The sequence below is a fragment of the Chiroxiphia lanceolata genome, chromosome 8 (genome assembly GCF_009829145.1).
Source record: "Chiroxiphia lanceolata isolate bChiLan1 chromosome 8, bChiLan1.pri, whole genome shotgun sequence".
Classification (NCBI taxonomy): Eukaryota; Metazoa; Chordata; class Aves; order Passeriformes; family Pipridae; genus Chiroxiphia; species Chiroxiphia lanceolata.
The window spans coordinates 16,463,283-16,481,822 of record NC_045644.1 but is presented as its reverse complement, the minus strand read 5'-3'; the positions used below and the strand labels follow the sequence as shown (position 1 = coordinate 16,481,822).

General features: G+C 37.6%; 1 protein-coding gene across 5 annotated transcripts in view; it reads left to right on the top strand.

Moving 5' to 3' along the window:
• The first annotated feature begins 90 nt into the window (after positions 1–90).
• Positions 91–18,540, top strand: part of IDE (insulin degrading enzyme) — a 61,383-nt gene continuing 42,933 nt past the window's right edge. Inside the window, exons 1-10 of one of the 5 annotated variants that reach the window (XM_032695663.1) lie at positions 418–457; positions 9,992–10,033; positions 10,158–10,342; positions 11,715–11,922; positions 12,657–12,826; positions 14,908–15,030; positions 16,448–16,560; positions 16,979–17,141; positions 17,756–17,848; positions 18,418–18,509. In XM_032695663.1, the coding sequence (XP_032551554.1) occupies positions 10,183–10,342; positions 11,715–11,922; positions 12,657–12,826; positions 14,908–15,030; positions 16,448–16,560; positions 16,979–17,141; positions 17,756–17,848; positions 18,418–18,509 (1,122 nt within the window). In that variant the 5' untranslated portion in view covers positions 418–457; positions 9,992–10,033; positions 10,158–10,182. Of the gene's footprint in view, positions 160–347; positions 458–9,991; positions 10,034–10,157; positions 10,343–11,714; positions 11,923–12,656; positions 12,827–14,907; positions 15,031–16,447; positions 16,561–16,978; positions 17,142–17,755; positions 17,849–18,417; positions 18,510–18,540 lie in introns of those variants that run through there. The other 4 variants (XM_032695661.1, XM_032695662.1, XM_032695660.1 and 1 more) reach the window with 4 other exon arrangements.

Sequence of the window (18,540 nt, the reverse complement as noted above, 5' to 3'; positions counted from 1 at the left end):
GGCCCCCCCGCCGCGCCGAGTGTCGCCCCGGCTCCCCGCCCAGCCACCCACCCCCTCCGCCGCCTCCGCCTCCTCCCAGAGGCCCCCGGCCCCCTCCCCAGCCGCAGCCCCGGCCCTCCCGGCGGCAGAGGCAGCTCCAGCACTCCCAGGTACCCCCAGGTACGGGTCCCGCCAGGCCCGGGCGCGGAGGGCGGACGGGACCCCGCGGGCGCCGGGAGGGATTGGCCGGGCGGCGGGGGGAGGCGGGCGGAGAACATGGCGCCGGGGAGCGGCGTGTGCTGAGCGACCGGAGCCGGGCCGGGCGGCGGGGCAAGGCCGGTGCTGGCGGCGGGGCCGCCAGGGCTATGCGGCAGCGGCTGTGCCCTGTGCTGAGCCGGGCTCTGCCGGGCTGGGCGCGCCCCTGGGCCGCCCCGGCCCCGCGCTTCTTCCCTCCGGGCCGGCGGCGCAGCTCTTTCGGGTACGGTGCGACTGCGGCGGGGCTGGGGCAGGGCCGCGGGACCCGGCGCCGTGTGACCCGGGGCCGGGAGGCCGCAGAGCCCCCGCAGGGTTGTGTAAGAGGCGGCAGTGGGGCGGGGGCACCTTGTGCGGCGGGCGGGGAGCCGGGGGGGCTCGGGCCGCGGAGGGGGACTGGCGGCGGAGCCTTCGCGGGAAGCCGAGCTGGGGGCGGCGGGGCCGGGTGTGCCGGGGAGGCCGGAGTCCTGCCCTGTGTCCTGCCGTGTCCTGCCGTGTCCTGCCCTGTGTCCTGTCCTGCCGCTCGGGCTGACGTGCTCCGGTGTCTGCAGCTGCACCTCCCTTGACAAAGCAAGCTTGGTCATCAGCCGTGCGGCTTTCCTTGCCCGGGGGCTTGCTTTATTGTTCCCTTCCCTCTTGGAAAAAAAACCCATGAATTTTCATGTTATTTGCCATGACTTCCTAAGCCTTAATTAAGGAAGAGGGGGAAAAAAAAAAAAGTAAGTTTAAATTCTTTAAGAAGAAACTGCTATCAGTCACCCAAAGTTGCTGGGAGCGGCCTCTTCAGTTTGTGACGAGCCGTCTGGCACTGGCATTGTGCGGGGCTTGTTTTTGTGTGTGTGTGTTACCAGTGTTACCAGCTCCGGTGGGGAGAGAGAAGTAACCTCGATCGAGGGAGGAGCGGGCGGGAGGCTTGGCATGGCTCGCTTTTAGGGGCAAATTAATCTGCGTAACAACTCGGCAAAGTTTTTCCAGGAAGAAAGCTGAATAAGGGACAAAGGCCAAGTTGTTTTCTTTCTTTCATTAATGCTGTACCTTAGTAGCCAAATCTATTTTTAACACTGCACAAGTAAGGTGCTACGTCAAAAGTAGCATCTTTCCGGGGGAAAAAAGTGAGTTATGATGACTCATACTGTCAGTGCTTGCGTGTCAAAATTCGGATGCACCGTTATTGTTCATTATTGCTATTTATGCTTCAGAATTGTAAAGGTAATCCACAGTGCATATTCGGAGTCAATGATTTTTCTCAGGCTGTAGTTTCTCCTTCTGGATTACTCCTCTTGAAGCATGTGAATATATGCAGTATTTGGACTTAACTTTATGTATGTGAGTAGGCCTGTTATGTTTTCATGCTGCCTACAAGCATGATTTAATCATCTGTTTAATTTTAATTGTGAATTAGGATTTACATAAATGATAAAGAAAAGAGAGCAGGCATAGTGCTTTCGTGTGATGATTTTTTTAAGATGTGGAAATTAAGAATTTTTTTTTCAATTACATGTTCTGTTTCCATTTCTGTATTTTGTTCACGTTTTCACCTTTTTTCAGCTTTAACTTTTCATAAAATTTTCGTCTGCATGTCAAGCAGCAAGATAATTTCACAGAACTTCTTATCTCCTTTTTGTCTCATGTATGGCATTGAAATGATCTGTTCTAGTTGGAAAGACGTGAAGGCTTCATGTATCCGTGTTTGCATGCTTTTTTACTCCCTTTTTCCTTTCTGTCTTCAGTCGGTGTAAAGCTGTGTATTAATCCCATGGATGAAATGGTACCTTCGGGAATTGATCAAACTGTCAAGCATATAACTTACTTTGCACGTGAATACAGAAGGATTCCCCTACCCTGTTAGGTCCATAAGAAAGAGGGAAGGGACAAGTTGTTTAGTACCTCTGGTGTTTCATTGAACTGGAAGGTGTTAGGCCCCTAGCTAGGGTTCACTGCAGGTTACTGTAGAAATCATTTACTGAAAATACTGTCAGACCATTTGAGAGATCGCATATTAAGTTGATATTTTTTTTATATATTAATTCTATTGTATTAGATGCTTTTATAATAATTTTGATATATTGATCTTTTAACAAGATAGAAATCAGGAAGTTTGTAATAAAAATCTAGAGAAATTGCTTTAGTTGGTTTTGCGTGTGGTTTTGTATTTGCATGTGCAGGGTCTGTCAATGCACATCTTTGTTTTCAGTTTTTGTGATGTCCATAAGTTGATAAAATATGCTTATGAGAGAGCACTATGTATATGTAATAGGGTGATTTTTGATGGAGCTTGTTTGAAAGTTGCTTTCTGTTAAGGTCTGACCTTCTGCAGCTTGTTTTTAGAATGAGTTACAGCTTGCCTGAACAACTGAAAAAAAATGCTGTAGAGTTGAGAGTTTACTTACAGGGTTAGCAGTAGAACTAGAATTAAATTGTGCAAAATTGTAAAAACTAAACCAGCAAATAGGTGAACAGCCAGGACTTCCTTTGTTGAAACACACCCCTGACTCCTGTAAACTGTTGGTTGTTAGGGGTTTGTTGGTTATGTCAGAGCTCTAGTGTCAGAGAAGCAGTTGCTTTTAATGTGGGATTACAGTGCTTTTAATGATTCAGAATTCTGAAGTGCTCTCTGTTTTTGTTGATCAGATTTTCTTGCCAGTTCTCTCATCTTTCTATGTATTACTTGGTGTTATGCACAAGTTTTAGTCTCATCTTGGTTTTTTTTAATTCAGACCTCACAAGTTTTTCTTTTTGAGGGTATAAGACAGATGGTAGCATAAAGTATTAAATGAGTTGGCTTTACAAAGAGTTTTGGGCAATCTGATGTGCTACTTGTAGATAAAATCTATGAAATACACATTAAGATACTGTTAGAATAAAGCACAGAGGTCTTTCCTATAGCATCCAGTTTGATGTTTCCCACTGTGTGTGCAGGGCCACGCACCAGACACCACCACTGTACTGGGGTTGTGGACTAAACCCTGCAACTGTAGAGTGATGAAGGAAAAATGTCAGGGAAGGAGGAAGAGACTCAGAACCCACTGGTTTGCAAGTATACAAGGCATAAAACAATTAACTGAATTAATGAGTACATTTCTGAAGCAAATGTGTAAAATACATTTTCAAGCAGCTGGTCATGTAGCACAGAAACTAGTCTGATCAGTCTTGTTCTTAACACTCAGTTTGAGACTGATGAAAATAATTGTAAAATCCACATTTGTGAAAATTCTGAAGATCCTATATTATGATGACGTATAAAAATTGAAACCAGATAGTTTTACTTAAATTTAAAAATTTAAAAACCAGATAGTTTACTTAAGTTTAAAAAATACTCAAATCTTTCAAGTAATCAAAGGCTTCAAAACCTTTTTGGAATTTCCCTAGTTTTCAGCAATCTTGTAAAAAATTGAAGTGAAGAATTGCTAGGAAAAGACTAATTTTAATTGTTTTATTTCCCGTGAACATGGTTAAAACTTGTTTACCTTGCAGATTGTGTTTGGCTGAATTGTTTGGGGCAGTTTTCGAGGACGTAGGAAAAGTAAGCTCAAGTGATGTAGAGATTTAAAAAAAACTTTGTTATCCTTTATTGCTGTGTGTAAAATCAGATTGTGTAAAATCCTGACTTTTTGTTTGATTTTTTTACCCAGTGCTTTGGAAACTGGAGCGGTCAAGTTAAGGAACATAGATTTAGGGCAATAAATCAGCTTTATAGTGTCTTTATTGTATATCCCATCTTGTTTGACTAACACAAGACTGTTGAAAGCACACATCATTTTACTTCTCAGGCCAATTGCCTGATCTTGCATGTGAAGCCACCAGGGCCCTTGTTTTTGCCAAGTTCACACGTGGTATTGTCTCATTAATGCTACTGGTAATTCCTGTACACCAGTGTTTCTTCTGTCACGTTGGCAGTGAAGCCTGTGGCAGACCAAGTTTTACTGCTGTGATATAGAAGTTGTAGAAGCTGGATTCTTTTGAGAACCAGAGCAAGGCAAGTGTCTGCCCTGGCCACCATCATTAGGAGGGAATTTTCTGAATCAATTATAGACTTGGCAAAAAGCTGCAGACTGAGGTTCTGAAAATGCTTTAATTGTAGCGTGAGTTTAGAATTTCTTCAAAATAAACTACATAACAAAGCCTTATAAATATTCATCATCTTCAAACTTGCCTGATTCGGCATGATTAGTTGCTCTTAATAACTTGGTAGCACTGATTAAATCATTGTGGGTCTTTGTAGTCGGAGCCTTTGTGTATGAAGTAGTATGCTGAATTCCTGATGAGTTTAAAAATGATAAAATATGTTAACATTTTAAGCGGCTTATCTGCTTATGCAGTCTGTCTGCCTGTGTATGCAGTTAGAATTATTTAGATCAGTATCAGGAACGTGTTGGGATCTCATACATTCTCTAGCTTCATGACAAGTAAATTCACGGAAGATTGATGCTTCATGGATGTTGAATAATGTGAAGTATTTTAATCTCTAAATGTGTAAAAGAAGGATTGCGAGGTTTGTCTGCTGGTGAACCTGTGACCTGAAAGAGTTATGGAGGGTCTCCTGAAGAGTCCTTTTTGGTAATGTTCGCCTGAATTGATCTAATTTGTTGATTTGGGTTTTGGTTTTTTGGTGGTGGTTTTTTTCAGGGTTTTTTGTTTTGATTGGTTAGTTGGTTTTGGTTGGGTTTTTTTTTTTTGAGATTTCTTGAGATTAGCCTTTTTCTGCTCCATTTTTGTATTACATTCTTGGTAACTACTCAAAACGTTTGTCTGATTTTGGGAAATAAACTTTACTGCCTATGGTTTAGTTTAAAAACATTTTTTTTAATTATAACATACAAGTGAATGGAGAAGTTAAGAGAGTAGGTAGATTATTGATTGTCTTACTGGTAACATGATTGTTACACACACAAGGATATCACAGTGCCATCAAATTCTACTGCTATCATGAGCAGAAGTAGGTGCAAGAGACAAAGAGGAGGAGGAGTGAAGACCTGTGCAAGAGTGCAGATGTGTTGCAGAAGTTCTGGACTCCTCTGGAGTGCTCAGTTCAGTGCTGCCATCCTTGTAAGAGAGGTGAGAAAACGCTGGCTGGTGGTTCTGCAGCACCAGGCCTCCTGCCAGAGCACACAGCACTTCTTTCACTCCATACACTGGCAGCTGGAGAAATCTTCATGTAATCAAGATGGATTAGTAAATAAGACAGAGAACATGTTACCAATGGTAACTCTGCAGGACAGAACAGAGAGAGAGGCTCTGACTCAACAAAGGTTTCTCTTCACTCTGGTAAATGGTAAGCATCGAGTTGCATAAAATCTTCAGGTAAACCCAAATTTTAAGGCAGCTGATATAAATGGAAAGAAATGCAGACTGTCATGTCAAAAAAGTCTTGAAAAAGGCTTCGGAGATTTTGCTTTGGGGGTCATATTTTTATTAGCTAGTCACATTCTTGCATTGAAGCAACTCTCAGGAGTTTCTGTTAATTGGTTTTCAAATATGGTCCTTTAATTGTTCAAACATTGAACTTAGATTTGATTACATTGGCTAATTTTTAATTAAAGTAAGTTTACTAAAATAACTTTGAGAGATTAAAATAGTGAGGTAGAATCATATATCACTTAATCCCACTCTGTAATGCTATGTTTGCAGGTGAAACCTGGCATCCCCAGAGAGCCTTACTGGTTCCAAGGGACTGCCTGCCTGGAAATGATTACAAAAATGGAACCTCCAAGAACAGAATATAATTTCACTTCAAAGTGCTATAATTGAAAATTCAGCATTGGTTTTAACTGATACTTTTCTTGTACAAGTGAAGTAATTTTGAGGAGGAGGAAGAATATTTCCTATTAATTGAATAGAGACACTACTCTGAGTTCAGATATCCCCATTCCTTTTTTTTTTTTCTTTCTACATTGGTTATCTTGCCAAATGTAATTTTTGAGCCAGTGGAAGAATTTCCAGTGTCACAGTAATGCTTTGTATTTGTTCCTGCTGTCCTTTCTTATTTGGATCTTTCACTGTTGCTTCTGTTTTGTGAAAGTTGTATGACAGTGTATCTTTTAAATATTTTTATTTGAACATTTAAATGTTTTTGTTAGGATATTAGCTCTGCAATAAACATGGCATCTCCTTTATGGATGAATTGCTTTGCAGCATCTGTTGCTCACTGTAATGACAAGCAGAGCAAGTAGATACAGCACATGTACTTCAGGGCAGTGTCTGAACATGACCTTAGAAATTAACCTACTTCTAAAAAATAATGAGAAGTACAGAATTCTTTCTGGTTTTATCACTTTTTTTTGCCTGTGGTTAAAAGCAGTTCTGTTGTCAAAAAGTGGTTTGTAGAGTTTTAGGATTCTGGTCTGAAAGAATGGAATGTGGTATTCTTATAAAGCAATTGCACTTGGAGAACTTAAAAGCTGCACAGGAAAACAGTCATATGAGGGAATGTTTAATATTAGGTCTTACAGTTTACTCCATAAGAAAAAGCAATGGTACAAAAACTCTCTCTCTCTCTCTCTCTGGTGAACTTTCCTCACTTTTATATTGTAGTAACATCACACCAGGAAGAACAGTACTTGAGCAGGAAGGTGTTGGTCTTGTTCTTCTGACATATTGCCTTCCAGGAGTATGGCATAGTTAATCTGCTCTTGCTTTCATACAAATTGTCTGGTACTATTAATTCAGTTTGCAGCAAAATAATTGTAGGTTAATCATGCAAACCCTTTTGAAGTTAGAGAATGTTGTGTTCACAATGCCCCTTGACATAACAATGAAGATTGATGTGCAAGGTTAAGTCCTTGATTTGAAGGCTTAATTACTGGTTTTGTCCTTTTGAAGATTGTAGCTTTTTCCTTCACTGAAATTTGACTACCAAGCTGGAGGTAGCCTGTGAAGGAGACAGAAGTAGGGAACGATAATAAAATGAAGTGGAGGTGTACAGCTTCACAAGACATCAGTTGCAATCTCGTAAGGTTTCATAGAAGCTGCGTAATTTGATGAATCACATTGGAAAGATGAGTCATCTGAACAAACAGTAAAGTTCTATGACTTAATAATATGGTGTAGAAATAACAAGGAGATATCAGGTGACAAGGAAATTGTATAACATTTAAAAAAACCCCACAACTTGAGCAGCTTATAGTGTGTATGTGTCTTACAATAAGCAACTAGTATCTTAATGAGACAGAATATTCTAGCTAAAAACCAAGATGTCTTCCTTAGCAGATGTGAAATCAGGAGATTCAGAGACCTCCTTGTTCTCCTACATACTGATATTTGTCAGTCCAACTTGTGTGCAAATCACTTGTGTGCAAGTGAAAAACAATTAGGAACAGTTTAGTTACTGATTTTCATATATGAAAAGCGGTATCTATTCTCACTTCATAAATTTTACCTAGTATCTAAAGTTGAGTAGAGTATTTCTACTTAATACTCTAAACTTTCAACATGGAGGCATTTTTTAATTGTTAGCATTGTTTGTATCAGTGCTGTTGATGCAGAGAAACAGAGATGTGCAGTACTTAGAGTAGTCTTTGGATTTCAGTGGTATCTGCATTTTTTTGGAGGAAGGAAGCCCATAGATGTTCCAAGGAGGATTAGCCCGAGTACAGGGTGAAACTAGTGGATAAATGAAGGTTTAAATGAGAGTGTAAACATATAAATTTAAATTCAGCATTTCATTTATTGTTTAGTGATTACATTTGGCTGCACTTTTTTTTTTAAAGTAATTCACAGTGCGAGAACCATGTTTTACTAGTGGAACTATTTCCTTCTAAAATGAATTGAACTGCACTTATATTGAACTGTAAAAAGTTACTTCATAGTCTTTATGGATTTTGATTAGAGACATTCAGATTCTTATTATTCATTGATGCTTTCTAAGCTGAGTGCTTCTATTTTCTTTTTGGATTATAATTCCTGTTTGTATTTTGCTTTTTTTCATATTAGGATGTGTTATAACTTAAGCCTATTTAAAAGTTCCAAAATAATATTTTTACTTCTTTTGGAGATCTAATGCTTACTTTACTACTTTGGGTTTTTTTACAATAATGTCTTCTCCAGTTTACATATATATATTTATATATATATATTTTTATATATCTATATCTATCTCCTTCTGCAAACATAAATTGAGTCTTAAACAAACTTTCACTCTGCTACAAGTAAAAGCTTGATTTAGTGTTTGTGAAACACTCGTTTTCATTGATTCTGACGTAGAAATTATGTTCACAAACTTTCTATCCTGAAAATGCTGTTAATAATAAGCTCTTTATTAGCCTCATTATAATATCTAACACCAACAGTGATGGCACTGCTTCTGCTGGCTTCAGGTTGGCTGTTGTTTTTATACCATGGAGTCGCATGAATAAATTTGAAGGAGATGATCTGGAGGGACAGTAGCTTTCGGAACTGCTTCTCTTTTTGAGAATGATAACAGTATTTTAGGAAGGAGATTTTATTAGCTGACTCCCTTTCATATGTAATTTTAAACTCTAAGTAAAATATATAATCAGATTTTCTTTTTCAGGGTTTTTTGTCATGTATCTGTAACACTGAGTATGCAGTTGGTTTGCTAGCTAGAGAGTTGATTAAAATGTTCATAAGTGAGTGCCTTGAAACAATCTGTATGTTGAGAACTTTGCAGTCCTTCATGTTGTACATCCCCTAGGGCCTTAAGCTTGTACATAGTTTTAAAACTTGGAAGAAGTTCCTTGAATCGTACAGCCTGAAAATGGAAAAGAAATGCTGTGAAACTCCGTCTTATCTATGTGATACAAACAAATTTCTCCTGCCTGTATGTATGTATTGTGGTGGGGAGTGGGACTTGGAGCTGGTTTTTTAAGTGACATGAATTCAGTGACGACTAACGAAGCCCATGTAGTAAATTACCCAGCAATACGCCAAACAATGTTTCACCACAGGAAAAGATTAAGTTTTGTTGGTACTATATATTTATAGAACAGGCCCTGTTCTAAAACCCTTCCTGTAAAACAGTTAGAATTCAGTGGCTGTTACATACAGGAATCCACCACGTGAATGATCTCAGAGCGTAGCTTTCTGATTTCCCACGTCTGGGGTTTGTGCTCTTTTTGTGTGTGTTTGTGGTTTGTTTGGATGTTTTTATTTCGGTTTTGTGTTGCTGTTTGTTATTTGTGTGTTGATTTTGTTTTATTTTTAACACACAGTCAAGTGGTTCTACTCTACCTCCACAAATATCCTAGTCTGAATGTCTTACCTCTTCACTTGGCATTTAAAAAAATGTATAACCACAGTTTATGATTTCAGAATCACACTTAGTTTCTTAGCATTTCAAAATTGTGCCATTAAAGAAGCGTCTCATAGCATCTGTTAAACTAATAGTACAAGTTTAAACGTGTGAGACGGTCTATTCCTGTTTATCATGGAATCACACAGTTCTGCAGTGTGTTTGTATTTTAGTGGCAACATTGCAAACAGTGTTACCATTTCTTGCTTGAGTGTACAAATCCAATAATCTGTTAGTAAAATTTTGTTTATCTAACAATCACAAAGTTACAACATTCATAATATAACCACCAATTCAGACACATTAAATACTTTCTTGAAGTTTTGAAAGTATACTTGAGGTAGCAGTGTATGCTTCATTTAATTTAGTTTTATCATAATCGAATAAGGGAATTACATGTATTAAGTTTGGGATTTTTTAAATTATCAGTAGTATGATACTTGAAGCATTCAGTTATGTGATCTGCATTTTTATTATGTTTCTTGGTCTTCAGGATTTTTTTTGTTTTAACAGCAATATCTTTCAGGATCTGAACTATACTTTTAGGCAAACTAGGTGAGTTTTTTGCAGAATAGAACTTCTTGCTGTCAGTATTGCCCAGTATTGTCTAACATAATATTAAAATAGTTGCAAGGCTCAAGTAAAAATAATAAGTGAAATTTCTTCTGTTTTCTTCAAGGTTTCAGAAGGAGACAAACAACAAAATGAACAATCCAGCTATTAAGAGAATAACAAATGAAATTATCAAATCACCTGAGGATAAACGAGAATATCGTGGACTGGAACTGGCAAATGGCATTAAAGCTCTTCTCATTAGTGACCCCACTACAGATAAGTCTTCAGCAGCACTTGATGTGCACATAGGTATTTAATTCATGCTGTGTTCATTATGTCATTAATAAAAATGCGTAAGGTTTTGGTATCTTGATTGCAAATAAACTGACAGGAGTGGTATGCAGTTGGCAGCTTAACCTTTTATTGTAATTTGGAGTTTAATTCTTTGACACAGCAAGTTGAAAATTATTAGCGCTAACTAAATGCTTTTACTGTACTCTGTGTTTACTCAAGTGTAGCTCAGTCTGCTTTTAACCGTGAAATTTCATGTTATAAAAGATCTTTTGTAAGCAGGAAAGGGACGGGTGTAGGTGCAATTATTTTAGACAGCTCCATCTGTCATGTCAGACTTGCTTTTTTCGTGTTAAGTTGTTGATGTGTAGAGGTGAGAAAATGCTGTAGTGCTGGAGAAGTTGGAGAGGCTCTCCCTAACTCCAATGATGCTTAAGTGTGCAAACAAATACTGGAAATAGAAGGGGAAGGCAGTTACTTTGACTCTTTGGAATAAAGGAAGCCTTTCCTTATATTTGAGGTATTTCTCAAGCTTGTGTAGTTTTTCACTTGCTTGAAAGTATGATGCACCCACACATAACTACAAACTCTTACTGAGTTTGTAGTTGGGAGCTCTTGCTGCTGTTGGTGTTAGGGGAGAAGTAATAGAGTAACTTCTTCTGACCTTTTTTATTATGGAGATAGCAGTCCCAAATCATTATCTAGTTCAGAGGATCCTGAATGTGGTTTTGTTTGGGTATATGGCAGTAATAGCCAGCTGCTGCATCCAGTTCATGTGTGTGTACTGGAGGAGATGTATCTGTTGCCTTCATCTCTAATCTCCCATTGCACATCGCTGCATACTCCAAAGCATGACTGCCAGACTCAAACTTCCGTGGTTTTGTCTGCCATTCTTCCAAATCATTATTGTCTTTTAATCTGTTTGCCTTCACACCTACTAGCTGGTCATCCATAGGTGTGTGTGTTCAGGTAATTACAGGTTAGCGCTTGTCCTGTGAACCACAGGATAAATACCTCCTTAATTACAGTTGGCAATCGCTGCCTTTTAACACAGTACAGTCAAGGTATAGAATTTAGAACAGTGTGATCTGCCAGGTCTTTACAGATTGAGCCATGGACTTCAGTTGAAAAGTTGCCTGTATAAGGAAGTGCAAGCTGATTTGAAGAGGCAGGTTGATACACTAATTGATTATTACTAATTCTAATTTTTAATTTTTTTTTTTTTAAGATTAAGTTTCGTTGACTATAGTTGCTCAAGTGCCTGCTTACAGCTACAGAATTGATACATAATTACCTGAAGCAATGAACTGTAATGTAGAACATGTTAAAAGGCTTAACATTTTAGTATTAATTTTTATGAATGGTTACATAAAATTTTTTCTTTCTGTAGGGTCTTTGTCTGATCCCCCCAACATTGCTGGGCTTAGTCATTTTTGTGAGCATATGTTGTTCCTGGGAACCAAGAAATACCCAAAAGAGAACGAGTATAGCCAATTCCTAAGTGAGCATGCTGGGAGCTCAAATGCATTTACGAGTGGTGAACATACCAACTATTACTTCGATGTGTCACATGAACATCTAGAAGGTGCACTAGACAGGTAAACACATTTTTTAAGACTTACATTTTTTTCTGTAGGTTTTACTTGAATTAGTGTAAAAGTTTTTTGCTAGTTCTATTGTTATGATATTAAAAAAAGGGTCGAGAGCACTATCTTTTGTTAAAACTGATAACCAGCTATTTTTCAGTTTAAAAGTCTTGCTAACATTATTTTTGGGCTAGCAGAGTTCTTCACTGAGGCAGAATTTTTTAAATTTAAATGTCGTGTTTACAGTGAGTATTTTTGGAAATGTGGGTCACAGAATATGATCATGAATTTTGGCATTGATAGCAAAAGCAGGGTGAAGTCTAGAAGTATATTAGGATGCTTTTAGTAAAGGGAACAGGACAGAAATTGAAAAGTGTGTAGTCAGTGAGGTAAAGAATGAGTTTACTTTGGCTTCTCCCTGGATGTCTGACAAGACTTACTTGATTTGTGAGATTAAGAGCCTCCTGCAGTTAAACCTCAATACACTAGAAATTTTCAGTGAGAATTGTGATGCAGTGTCTTTATTCTTTTAGTACTTTATATGATGAATATGTTGTCTGCATTTATACATAATTGAGAAACTGAGAAATAAAGATATTGAATCAGTGTCAAAACTGTTACAGAATTTATAAGTTCTGCATTAAAAAAGAATGTATTCAGTTGTTTCCAGGAGGTACCAAGCTTATTACTTTTCTGTTACCATTTATGTACAGTACTCTTGATTGAATTAAAGTTTTTCTCTTTAGATTTGCCCAGTTTTTCTTGTGCCCTCTGTTTGATGAAAGCTGCAAAGACAGGGAAGTGAATGCTGTTGATTCTGAGCATGAGAAGAATCTGATGAATGATGCCTGGAGGTTGTTTCAACTGGAGAAGGCTACTGGAAACCCCAATCATCCCTTCAGTAAATTTGGAACAGGTTTGTCAGAATATAATTATCTTTCATTGGAGTTCTGCGTAACGTACATAGTAGTATTGTTTATGTAAAATTGCTAAAGACAGACTGAAACAATTCCCTTTTTTTCCTCTCCATACATATTTATCGTGGTGCTTTATCACACTTTCCACATCATAAACCAAACAGAACTAGGCAAAAGCATAGGAAACAGAGAGATCCAAGACTTGGAGTGTAGTGAAGAAACAACCTTTATGATTCTGATAATTACTGCAGTGAGTGCTGTTTTCCAATTACTGGATTTGTCATAATTTGGTACTTTTAAGTCTTCGTACATAACAAAGTGAATGAATTTTGTTTAAATTGTTGTAAACTGCATGCTCTTTTTGTTAACTAACATTTAGACTAGGTGACAGTGACTAGGTCAAATCAGAAAGATCAGCAAAGTGAAGTGAAAATTACTGAGTAGGAATATAGAAACAACATCTTAACCATAGAGCACAACAGTAGGAGATGGATAGATAAAATCATCTTGTGTGTATTCCAATCTTATGGCTGTATCTTTTCGTTCAGGCTTAATTATTCACAGAATGCTTAGTAACAATTTAAAATAAACACCCCAAAACCTCAATTTAAAAAGCACTGAAGTGAGATACCATAGTTATGGTCAAAACCACAAATGTTTGATGCTTTGGTAGAAGTTTAAATGTTGGGTGTTTTTGGTTTTTTTCCATAGAAGTTACTTTTGACATGAATTTATTTTTGAAACTGTCAAAGTAATATGGCTGCACTGTTTAATCATTGAGCATCAATGCTTTTTGTGGCTGGGTCAGTTTGTACTGTGAATAGTTGACACAAATATTGGGGACAGTTAGGATGACAGGGAGAGCAGATAATGGGCTTTAAGGGACTAGTTTCTTTCTCTGTGTCCAGGAAGACAAGAATATTTTTGCATCTGCTGATGGAGGGCATAGTTATGGGTCTGGTAGCCACCTGCTATGGGAGCACATATTGCTGTGTTGACCAGTAAAGAAGGGAAGCTGTCTGTGAAAGCGAAGCTATAACTACATTCTCCAGACAGATAAATTTGAAAAAAAGAGTCTTGGAAAATACTAATTAATAGGCAAGTGTTCAATGTACATTTGTTAATCTCTGCTACTGAAGATATTAAATAGTTTCCCCCATTTTAAGAAGGTTGTTTAGCTGACATAAGAGAAACGTTTTCATGGGGAGAGTATCCAAAGAGTGCTCAAATTCAACAGCAGTAGTCATGTTCAACTCTCCTTAGATTAGGCTCTGATTCTGAGATTAAGTGATAGCACATAGCCTTCCTGTAGATATGACCCAGCAGAAGTAGAGCCCAGCTTTGATGGTTTTTATTTACCCAAAGAGGTGACATTTGTGACATGTTTTTCATGACAGTTGCATTTGGTATCCTTATTGTTTCCTTTTGATCAGCTAAGATGTTGTTAATGCAGCACAGTATAGGAATGCCTCAATTTGATGCTTCAGGTCACTCCTGGTTGCTGTGCAGCTTGTTTTGTCAGCAAACTTCTACTGCTCTTTGTCTGTCCATAGAAACAAATACACCTTAGTCTTCCAGTTTTCTTGTTAAAGTGTGCCCCAAATACCCATCACTGATCTCCCTGAATTAATGCCTGTGATGGCAATTCTTCTCCATCAGTGCCCTCAACAGCGTCAAGTGGTTTCCCAGGCACTTCCCACTGTCTCGTGTCTGTTTTCCTACATCTTCTGACTGTCTTCTGACTGTTGCTTCATAATGTACTCCAGATACTGTAACAGCACAGTTACTGAATTAAAGCTTCAGCTTTGTGTTATTTTATTTTAACCTATATGTTGATGCTGTGGGAATAAACACAGTAGGGTATCTAGAACTTCACCATTTAATTTGTCTGCAGATGATGAGGAATATAGACAAAATATTTAAAATATAGCACCATACTGATCCAGTTTACCTATTATGCATAGAAATTATTAAAAAAAATTATATTCATCCCAAGGAAAGCAGATGAATTAATAATATATTTATTTTCAATCTGTGAGTTCATAGATGTCAAATATTGATAACTGTTTCTATGCTACAGGGAACAAACTCACTCTGGAAACTAGACCAACCAAAGAAGGAATAGATGTCAGACAAGAGCTATTGAAGTTCCATTCTACTTACTATTCATCAAATTTAATGGCTATTTGTGTCTTAGGAAGAGGTGAGTTTTGTTCTGTTGGTTAAGTCTTTACATATATATTAGAAGAAAATGAAGGTTCCAACTGCTTAAAACATTCTACACAAGATGATATTTTGCATATATTTGTTAAAAGCTTAATAACTGTGTTGAGAATGGTTTGCTTTTTGAAAAGATGCTGACAGACTGGTATTTATGTGATGTTTTACAGTAATGCTTGGATGGTGGATATGAGTGGAATAAAATTAATTCTTTATCTAATCAGAAGCAGAATTCACTGAGTAATTTTAAATGGAAGCTTTCAGTAAGAATCACCCTGGCAACTGGGAATCTATACTAAAGGAAACCATTACTGTAGTTGTAAAGCTTAAATGAATGTGTATTTTGGTGATGTGAATAAAAAATAGAGGTTTGTAATAGAATTACATGCAGTTGACAAAATTTTGGTATGCAGTGAACCATCTTGGTTTGCATTGTTTTGTTGTTTTTTTGCCCTGAACAGTTCTCTTAATGTAGGAGCACACGTATGTTGTTTAGGAAAGATTCTACTTTCTCAATCTAACTGGGATTGTTTTGATAACCAGTTGATAACTGCTTTTGAAATCTGTCAAGGATTAAGGTTGAGACATCCTTTGAGATCCATTGCTTTGAGACGTCCAAGAAACGCACGTTTTTTTTCTTCCAACGCCCACCCTTGAAAGGCGTGTGCTAAAAAATTGACAGATGAGTCTTTTTTATCTTATTCACACTTTGAGAAGTGCTCCAAAATGCATTTCTTGAGGCACATAGCAATTTTGAAGGCAGCATTTTAACAGAAATGGTACAGGTCGGTTTAGGTGAATTAATGCACAACATGAAATTCTTTCTGCAGAAGTTCTGCTGCTCATTTTTGCAGAGTACTACAGACACAGACTGAAACTAGAATGGATGTAAAAGTAGAAGTGCTTAAACAGGTCACAGATGTGTCTGTTTTGGGTGCTTGAGGACAGATGACCTGACTCCCCATGTATCTGAAATACTGGATGTGAGCTGAGGCTTAAGAAAATTCGAGTTTGGCAAAGATGTTTTCAGTCTAGAAGATTTACAGCTGTAATTCCATGTCCCTTAAGCTTTTTGTGGAATGTTTGTTTTTGTAAAAGCTGGTGTATCTGTTCTTTGGTTCTAGCTTAGATTTATCAGTAAAAAGTAAAATTTATTTTAGGTTGCAGGATTTATTTTAATAATGATTGAAGCCTTCCTTTAATAAATATGGTGTTTCTAGCATGTTATAGTTCAAAATTTAAGTATGAATATAGGTTTGCTTTCTGAAATTAACTATCATAACACCATTGAAACTACTTTTCTGTGTAATTCATGTCTCTCCTAAAAAATATTCAAACCCCAAGTTTACCAGAGTCTTCAGATAATGACTGTGGTTTTTTCTAATGTTTCTTTATTCTAGAATCTCTGGATGAGCTGACTTGCTTAGTGGTAAAGTTATTTTCAGAAGTAGAGAATAAAAATGTCCCTATACCAGAGTTTCCTGAACATCCTTTCCAAGAAGAGCACCTCCGGGTATGTATAGAGGCACATCGTCCATCAGGAGTGTATACCTTAAAGGATTTTTTTATGTTTCAATAAACATTATACACTTCACTACTTTTTTATCCGTGTCCCTGTCAAGTTCCATGTTCATTTATTGATTTTCCACCCATCTTTCCATGCTGAGTGTAGTTTTGAATAGTTTATAGTAAAGGTTGTACATTTGGTTGCAGCTGTAAGCAACTGAAAGATAGTTAGTTTTCTTTTTGTTTGCCTTATGAATGGCTATACATTGCCCTAAGTTTTAGATATCTTTACTCTTGAGATTTTGGAGGTACATTGGAAATAACGTGTATGTGTGTGAAGGGAACACAGTGTGTGCTCCTGAGAGGAATAAAATAAATGAGTTTCCCTTTGTTTATGGGTCTCTTTGTTTGTTTTTCCCCCTCAGCAACTTTACAAGGTGGTACCCATTAAGGATATTAGAAATCTTTATGTCACATTTCCTATACCAGACCTTCAGAAGTACTATAAATCAAACCCTGGCCATTACCTTGGTCATCTGATTGGGCATGAAGGCCCAGGGAGTCTTCTATCAGAGCTTAAAGCCAAAGGTAAGTCCTTTGAAGTTAAACAATTAAAAAAAATATTTGATCACACATTTTAGCTGAGTTTCACTTAAAATTGACCTCTGTATGTTAAAGCCTTCAACTACTTGAGTAATTTGAATTGTAAGTGATTTGGCGCTTTATTTTTATTTCTGTGGCAGGCAAACATAAATAGCTAATAAGCACTCAGACTGCTGAAGCTATGATTTCTTGCAGTCCCCTTTATCTGCCCTGTTTAGATAGTTATATGAACTTTGACATGATTGTGTTTCTGTTCTGTCACTGACTTTGAGACTACTTTGTCAGGTCCCTTAATGTCTGGAAGACTGCAAGGTATCTTTTGCTATTTTTCTTTATATCGCTCTGTTCCAAGCAGAAATAAATTACCTAGTAATCACATGATCTTGAGTTTGTCATATCACTCTGAGTACAAAATCAGATAGTTCTGACTTGTGTTTATATTTAACTTGCACTGTTGCTGTAAGCATTAAGGAAGAGAAGGAGAACGTGTAAATTAATCAAAATATGTTTAAAAAAAGTTATGTTGCTGAAGCATACAAAAAGTTGCATAAATTGTTACACATTTGTTTATGTAATAAAGTTTCTTTCTGATGACATAGGATGGGTAAATACGCTTGTTGGAGGCCAGAAGGAAGGTGCTAGAGGTTTCATGTTTTTCATCATTAATGTGGACTTGACAGAGGAAGGACTTTGTAAGTGAAGCACTATGCCTTCATTCCATGTTATTCCTGATCTGATGGGTTTGTGTTTGTATCCGAAGAAACTAATTGTAATTATAGCTTGAAAGCCAATTTATTTTTAACTGGTTACTCTTCTTTGTTCAGATCCTCCCACCATGCTAACACACTATGCTAACACAGGTCACCTAAGAAATCAATTTATTTGAGATTATATTAAGTTAATTAGATACTTCAAATAAATTTCTGTAAAAGCTGTTAATATCTGTTGTGTGCTACTTATTCATACTATTCAAACCCAAGTTAAATTATATTATAAATCAATATCTTCATGTGAAGACATGTTCAGTGCAGTTCTTGGAATTAGTTGGGGACATAAACACTTAAATTCATGTCTGAGAAAAGCTGGTTTAACTTTGCTGGTGGGATTGCAGATGTCCTTAAATATCTAAATGTGTCCTTAAATTTCTTGATGTATCAGAGTGTAATGACAAATAAAATCAGAGAAACCGTATTTGTTTTCATCAGAATTCCTTCTTTGTGAAGAACTAAGTGGATTTTTAAGGATTTTTTTTTCTTTCCAGTGCATGTTGAAGATATTATTTTGCACATGTTTCAATATATTCAAAAACTACGTACAGAAGGACCTCAAGAATGGGTTTTCCAAGAGTGCAAGGTAAGTAATTGGGACTTGAAATGTGCAAGGG